The sequence below is a fragment of the Chionomys nivalis genome, chromosome 8, assembly GCF_950005125.1.
Source record: "Chionomys nivalis chromosome 8, mChiNiv1.1, whole genome shotgun sequence".
NCBI lineage: Eukaryota > Metazoa > Chordata > Mammalia > Rodentia > Cricetidae > Chionomys > Chionomys nivalis.
The window spans coordinates 76,134,706-76,143,032 of record NC_080093.1 but is presented as its reverse complement, the minus strand read 5'-3'; the positions used below and the strand labels follow the sequence as shown (position 1 = coordinate 76,143,032).

Genomic DNA, 8,327 nt, shown 5'->3' with positions numbered 1-8,327 from the left:
CACCTGAACCTCGCAGGACAAATCTTTAGGATCTCAGGGACCTCTGTCTCGAACCACCACTGAGCCCACAGCGCCGGGCAGAGCCGACGCCCCCTCAGGAAGACTCTGCAGAGCAGTCCTGGGCGCCGCCGGCCGGCGCGCGGTTTCGCTTCCGGGTGAGGGGCGGGCGGGCCGAGCAGTTCCGGGGCGGGCGGCGGCTGCGGGTCCCGGCGCGGAGGGCGCGAGCGCGCGGCGCGGGCCGAGGGCCGAGGGCGGCGGCGCGGGGACCCCGGGGCCCGGCGGCCCATGGGGCGCGAGGCGTGAAGCCGCGGCCTGCCCTGCGGTGGGGGGTGGGGGGAGCGGGGCGGGGCGATGGATAAACTGACCATCATCTCAGGATGTCTCTTTCTGGCCGCCGATATCTTCGCCATCGCCAGCATCGCCAACCCGGACTGGATCAACACCGGGGAGTCGGCGGGTGAGCGGCTTGCGCGGGCCGGGAGGGCGGCCGTCCCCCGGGTCGGCGGTCCCGAGGGTTAAAGGTCGGCGCCGGGGTGGGGGCGGGCGGAGGCTGCTTAGCTGTGGCTCCCCCCCCCCTTTCCTTCTGAAGTGTATGTGGTTTTAATCTTTGCTTTATTTTAGGCCCGGGAGCTATAATAATACTAATAATAAACTTCATTTTATGGAACATCTTTCATTCCAGCGTATCTCACGCACACGCGCGCGCACACACACCACACACACACACACACACACACACACACACACACACACGCTGGAGCTATCTTAATAGTAGTTAGAAAATTAAATAACACATTCGAGTCGCAGACAGTCCCAGCGGCAGTGCCTGCTGGAACACTGGAGCTGGAGGCGGGGGCGTGTGTGGGGGTGCCCTCCAGAAAGAGGCGGGCATCTTTCCGAAGGGTATCCCAGGTGAATGCGCTGGCAGGGTTCTCGGCTCCAGCCCTCTTTGCCTTCTCTCTCTTTTCTCTCTCTCTCTCTCTCTCTCACCCAGACCTGCGAGACCAAACCTTTAATTAACGTAAACAGTTATTAGGAGAGCCGCTCAGAATTAAGGAACCGTCTTGTTTTTGAACTGTTTGTTCAGTGCAGGTGAAGGGAACGAGGAGCGGGAATGTCAGGGCTCCTTCACAGGGCTTGTTATAAAATGTATCGCCATGCTCTCAAACTTCTTAACTGCCACTTAGGGGTCTCATTTTATCCAGCAATATTTTTAGCTCTTAAAAAAAAAAAAAAAGCTGTAGCTGGGACATTTGTTGCTTCCTCCTCCCTTACCTCCCTATCTAGACCTGGCATCACAAAGTCATCCATCAGATTTGCTGGTTATAAAATAACACTAAAGAATTCAACAGCGCTCTTTATTGTAATGGGTAGAAAGGGAGTTTTGGAATCGTGTGGAATTTGGTAATACCTGTGGGCTGTTTCTGAAAGTGCTGCTGACTCCAGACAGTTTTTTCAGCAGTATGTGTGACATTCAGTTCATTACCAGTTTTTTTTTTTTTTCTCTAAACGTATGTGTAGTGATTCCTTTGTTAAAACTTTCTTTGGGGCTTTACATACGTAGGAGCAAAGGGTCACACTGTTGAGTAGGGAGAGCCTTATTGAAAAGAGATTTTTAGGTGGAATCCCTGTGGGTGGTGGATGGACTGTCGGTGAGCGAGACAGACTCGGGAAGGGAGCTGTTACTATACATTATATAAGAGAAGAGAGCAGTAGTGGTGCAGCGGTCCCGAGATGCTGTTGCAGAGGCCACGCACATCCAACAGAAAGCAAGAGCGGAATGAGTACGGCGCCTTCCGCCTTCCTATTCGGAGGTAAAGTCTTCGGCCGCGAGTTGGCAAAAGCAGCAGTCTAAAGTTTGGAGAGAGCAGAAAATGTTTGAAAAGAAGGAAATAGCTGCAGAGAGCATGCCAGATAGGAAGACAGTCAGGCAGCACCGAAGCTTTGTGGGCGTCTGGTTAGGCGTGGACAGTGTGACAACCTTGCTGCCCCGCTGACCTCTTGTCGTGCAGTTGCTTTGAGACTGGTGTGGCTTAGGTAGTGAATTTTCTGAATGCCCTTGGAAATAAGAAAACATCAAAATGCTAATATAAAATCGAATAGATGCCTTACCAAGCTTGGAGGTTTTTGTATTCACAAAAAAAAAAAAAAAAAAAACCCAGCTGAGGTGTTGAGGGTATTGACCAAGTAACTATGTATGATATTTCACAGTAAGCATTAAAGGTGAAGGAAAAACCTGATGGATTGGTCAGCCAAACAGCAGGTGGTATATGATCATTAGAATTGTGGCCACGATGAGGTTGACGACCAAAGTGGGAATGGATGCTGTAGAGCGGGGTGACTGGGGATGGAGGGCATAAGACCCAGCATGTCTGTGAGGGTCTGTGTTGAAATGAAGTGTTACACTTTAGAGATGATTTTTGTCCACCTAATAATGTCCCTCGCTACCTCAGGGTATCCTTCAGTTAAATATTCTGTGGCTAAAAGCAGACTAATAAGAGACGATAGGAAAAGGTTTCAGAATTCCTATAGTTTTTACCTTAAGGGGGTCAAGAAATAGATCCCCTAAAAGTTAAAAATTAAAGACAGGCCGGGCGGTGGTGGTGCACGCCTTTAATCCCAGCACTCGGGAGGCAGAGGCAGGCGGATCTCTGGGAGTTTGAGGCCAGCCTGGTCTACAAGAGCTAGTTCCAGGACAGGCTCCAAAGCCACAGAGAAACCCTGTCTCGAAAAACCAAAAAAAAAAAAAAAAAAATTAAAGACAGGTTCTGTGGCAGCTGGCGGGGGGTGGGGGTGGGGGAATGGACCGGAGTCTCCTCTGTTCAGTGTGCTCTCTGATAAGGCATTCTTCAGCTGGGTATTCATTTGGATGCTCAGTGAACAGTTTTACCTGAGCAGACAGATGTTGTCTTAAGTTTAAAAGCAACCCTCAAAAATAAAAGTCAAAAAACAATATTACATCTTTTCAAATCAAAATAATCACAAGATGTACAAATAGGATGTGGGGTGGTAGGCCTGGCCTCACTCCAAGGTTTCCACAAGATGACTTCACTAGGTAGCAAAAAACTAGCAATTTCCCTTCTATGTATTGTATTTAGTCTATATACATTTTGATTGTGATGTTTTATAACAATAATTTTCAAATTTTATTTTATTCTTATAACTGTGGGTGTCTTGCCTACATGTATGTCTGTGTACCCTGTACATTCCTGGTACTGGATGAGGCCAGAAGAGGTTGTCCTGAGACTGAAGGAACAGAGGTTATGAGCCACTGTGTGGGTGCTGAGATCAGGGTCATTTGGAAGAGCAGCCAGTGCGCTTAACTGCTGTGCCATCTCTCCAGCCATCTTATTACAAATTTTAAATGATTTTTAAAAAAATACATCTCCAGCAGAACTCTTAGAACTAAGGTGATCTGTATAATGTAGTTTGAAAACAGCTGTAGTGACCTAAGGAAAGCTCAGGATTCAGATCGATTTGCTGGCATTGTGGCATTAGATCAAGTCCTGTAGCCTCTCCAAATCTGCTTCCTTCTCTGTGAAACAAGGACATTGACCACCTGCTTGGCTTCTAGTGATGGCAAATGCATTAATCCATGAGAAGAATTTAAAATGATGCCCAAACCGGGTGGTAGTGGCACATGCCTTTAATCCCAGCACTCAGGAGGCAGAGACAGGTAGATCTCTATGAGTTCAAGACCACCTTGGTCAACATAGAGAATTCCATGACAGCAAGGGCTACAGAGAGAAACCCTGTACTGAAAAACCAAAACCAAACAAACAAACAAAGGTGGTGCCTAACATTCGTATTGCTGTTTTGCACTAATCTTTAAACTTTTTCTGTGGGAAATGACTTCATTAGATGTTCTTGGAAATAGTAAGCATCAAGAGCACCACACCATCTTGCTTTGTGTTTTCTCCGTCACTCTGTAGTGTTCCTCTTGCTCCATTTCTCATCCCCATGCTCTAACCTTGGTGCTCTACAGTGTCTGCCACACAACCACCCCAGCTGATAAGCTGGGTTACTAGACTGGGGACCACACTTTGGAGTGGCCGAGTTTTAAGTTTCTGTGTACTGATCCAACACAGAAAGGGTACATTGTGTGTATTTTTGCCTAGCTGTGGGAACCTTTCCTGCATTTGTTCTGGTAGCTGTGGCTTCTCCAGATATAATGAAACTGTTTGCAAGGGAAAGTGCCTGGGGAAGGCACTTTAAGAAGGACCCTTGGCAGGGGCTGTTAGTACACCCAGGAATGTTTAATGCTGGATGGGTATAGTGACACAGTCACATACTCTGTTCTGTGGAGGGCAGATTCCTCAGGCTAGTGGACTCAGCATCAACAATGGTGTTGCTTATGTAATGCTGTGTGGTATCTGAAACCCAGAGACGAGGACTGCTTGCTTCGATCCCTTTGGCTTCATGTATTTGGCAGGTGTGGGTTGTTGTCTCCACATTCCCCTGTTTTTCATCATTGTACATGGCATGTGAGTGTCATTGTGACCAGGGTTCCTTCTAAGAAAACTTTGCGGTATAGAGGTTGTGGTAGTGCACTTGGCCAGTATGCAGGAGGTCAAGTTTGAGTACGGGGAAGGAATCTCTTCCTTCAGGTGTTACCTACAGTTCTCATTTGTCTTAAATGAGGTTTAAATTAAATTAAATTCTTTAGAGATTCAAATTTGTGCCAGATTATAGAATAAGAAAGAGGCAGATTTGAGTTTCAGTCTTCAAATGTTAGTTTTAGATTTGTTTGTTTGTTTTTCGAGACAGGGTTTCTCTGTGTAACTTTGAGCCTGTCCTAGAACTCTCTCTGTAGACCAGGCTGGCTTCGAACTTACAGAGATCCACTTGCCTCTATCTCTTGAGTTCTGGAATTAAAGGCATGCACCACCACCACCTGGCTCCATAGACATTTCTTAACCTCACTGTCACTCTTTTCTTTGGTCCCTAAAGAAACATACTTTTTGTGGCAAAAACAAAACAAAACAAAAACCCTGTACATTTTAGCATGATCCACAGTTAAGCTATTTCAGATCTCTAGATTCCTGTCTGGGGGTATCGTCCCTCTACAGCAAGCGTTTCGGTATCTCCCTAAACAGACCGGCCTACTGTTTCCTGTGAAGGTTGCTGGAGCTTCTCCCCTCCATCTAACCAAAGTCTCTCCAGTGGGCATGTATGGAAAGGCTACTGCGTTTGTTCCCGAGCGTGTTTGCATTCTTCTTTCTGTTCTGATGGATTTTGGTGTTTGAAGAGGGAACTCAGACATTGGCACCCTCATCCCTGTTACTCTTCTGTTTTTTGAGATAGGGTCCATTTCAGACTGGCCCTGAGTTCGTTGTATGAAGGTTCTCTAACGGGACAGAACCAACACTGTGTATATGTATATTAGAAGAGAGGATGTCCTAGGCTGGCTTACAGCCAACAGGACTGGATGTTCTTCAGTGGCCGTCTGCATGCTGGAGAGGTGAGAAGCTGCTTGGTCCAGGACTAGATGCCTCAGCAGCCCAAACTGACTCTAGTGGCCTGGAAGGTCAAAGGCTTGGATGCCCAAGGCGGTAGTAGCAACAGGATAGACAGTGGTAAGAAGGCAGGCAGGCAGGCAGCACTGTTTTCCTCTGATGTGATGTGTCTGAATGTGGGCTGCCCTCCAGGTATCACCTTCTCTGAGGAGCATCCATCCTTTCTGGAAATACAGTCACAGACCAGCCCTAAGATGTGTCCCTTGGCTGTTTCTAGAACTAGTCAAGCTGATAAGATTATCACATTCTCTGTGTGGCCCAGGCAGATCAGCCCACTGCCCTGCCTCTGCATACTGGTTACTGGGATTGCAAGGCATGTGCCAACATGACCACCAGCTTTATCCCTGTTCCTATTTTAAATTCATCGAGAGGGAGATAATTAAGAAGTAAAATGTGATGTTAGTACTTATAAAGAGGATATTGAAGACTGTCTTATTTGGAGATGAGTACCTTCCTATTACTGGACCCCAAATGTAGACTTAACTCTCTAGTCCTAAGCAGAGTGGAAACCTGTGCCTGTAGGACCTCCAGAAGGAAAGAACCGGGGTGTTTTCTCAGGCAACAGCCTGGGATACATATGCCTGGTTTTGTCTCTTGTACTAACAGATTGTCACTCAATCCCTTCTCCCTGCCCTCTCTGCTGCCCCTGTCTTTCATGGATAGAAACTTGCCTGTTTATGCTCAGAAAATGTCCACCGTTTCATGAGGATATATTTCCTTTTTTCTCAAGTCTACAGACTGGGAGATACTTGGGAAATGGAGAGGCTTGGGTAAAGAGGTATCATTTCCCTTTGGTTCCTGCCATCTTCCCCAAAGGAAGCAGTTAAGTTTCATCTAGGCAACTGTGACATAGTGGGCAGTTCTCTGAGACTGGTGCAGCGTTGGTCCTGGCCTATACACTCGTTTAAAACATTAAAATACATCTACCTAAGCAGACTCACTGATTAAGTACGGGGAAATTATTATTGAGTAATAATAGCAAGGCCAGCAATAACGCCAGTGTTCACAGACATCTGGCATGAAACAGCTCTGTGATGTCGTTGAAACAGTTCTGTAATAGTAAGCCAACTTACTCAGAACTTACTCTGTCAGTCCCATGGGGACTTGTTGAGAGAGACAAGGTCTGATCACCAATAGAGCAGAAGCTCTCAAGATATGTTCTCATGATGTGTTCTCTGCTTTAGAAAGCACCCTTCTCATCAGTCTTTTGAGTCTTTCTCCAATAGAATCTTTTCCGACAACTTTACTGAGGTACAATTTACATCATAAAGTTTACTCAATTTGTGTATACAAGTCAGTGGTTTTAGTTTATTCACAGAGTGGTATACCAGTATTACCACATCGATTTTAGAGTGCTTTCATTATCCTAAAAAGCAAGTTCATCTCTCTTAGCCATTATTCTGAACGTTCTGTCCTAAGGAACCACTAGTTTTTCTGCCGAGAGAGTTGCAGGTTCTGGATACTTTAGATGAGTGGAATTTTGTGATTGGCGTTTTCATGTATATTTTCAAAGTTCATCAATATTGGACTTTTAAAATACTTGTGGTTATTAAGTAATATTCCATTATAGCAATCAACTACTTTTTGTTTACCCATTCATCAGCGGATAGAAGGAAGTTCTGTAATAGTAAAGTAACCCATCAGTTCTTCTTAAAAGTAAGATGGGGGAGCTGGAAGGATGGCTCAGTGGTTATGAACACTTGTGTTTCTGTGAAAGACCCAAGTTCACTTCCCAGCACCTATATCAGGTAACTCACAATTGCTTTGTAACTCTAGCTTCAGCAGATCCAGCACCTTCATTTGGCCCCCACAGGCATCTGCACTCATGTGTATACCCACACACAGATATACACATGTATACATAAGTAAAAAATAATCTTTTTAAAGTGACATTATCAGAACATATAAATATCAAGTAATAAGAACTGTGGATAAAGTTCAAAGACAAGTCTTTTATAGTAATCACAGGATATGGCCAAAGCTTAAAATCATTTGATGCTGCATTTCACAGTATAAGCCAGATTTCCTTATAAGAGATTAAAGTTCCTGAGCAAAACATTGATTTTCCTTTTATGGTCTTCCAGAATTCATTTTTTATCAGTACCAACAGGGATGTAACCAGAGATTCAGTGTAATAGGCCTGAAAGTTTTGTAGCAAAAATTGGTAGTAAGAGCATGAACAGAAAAGCAGAAGTAACTAAAAATCATTAAAAGAAGAAATTCTGGCCAGGCGGAGGTGGCGCACTCCTTTAATCCTAGCACTCAGGAGGCAAAAGCAGGAGGATCTCTGTGAGTTGGAGGCCAGCCTGGTCTACAAGAGCTAGTTCCAGGACAGGCTCCAAAGCCTACAGAGAAACCCTGTCACTGGAAGAAAAAAAAAAAAGAAGAAGAAGAAGAAGAAAAAGAAGAAATTCAGAAAAGGAAATTATCAAGTGCCAAGTGACGGCTGATTGTGTATTCATTAGATTGGTGGCACCTGCCATAGTCCCACTTGAAAGTGATTTAATAGTAGTCACAAGAATCAGTCCTTTACTATTTAGCATGACCAAACCAGTGTCATTATTTGACTCATTGCTTGACAAATAAGGGTTTGTTTTAGAGCTATTTGGAGGCAGGCAGATTTTAGTTTTGATTCTTGGAGTCTCTCTCTCTCTTTTTTTTTTTTTGGTTTTTCAAGACAGGGTTTCTCTGTGGTTTTGGAGCCTGTCCTGGAACTAGCTCTTGTAGACCAGGCTGGTCTCGAATTCAAAGAGATCCGTCTGCCTCTGCCTCCCGAGTGCTGGGATTAAAGGCGTTGGAGTCTCTTTATTA

General features: G+C 45.3%; 1 protein-coding gene across 1 annotated transcript in view; it reads left to right on the top strand.

Moving 5' to 3' along the window:
- The first annotated feature begins 316 nt into the window (after nucleotides 1–316).
- Mosmo (modulator of smoothened) overlaps nucleotides 317–8,327 on the top strand; it is a 63,018-nt gene continuing 55,007 nt past the window's right edge. Inside the window, exon 1 of the mRNA XM_057779164.1 lies at nucleotides 317–457. Within this exon, the coding sequence (XP_057635147.1) occupies nucleotides 352–457 (106 nt within the window). The 5' untranslated portion in view covers nucleotides 317–351. The remainder of the gene's footprint in view (nucleotides 458–8,327) is intronic.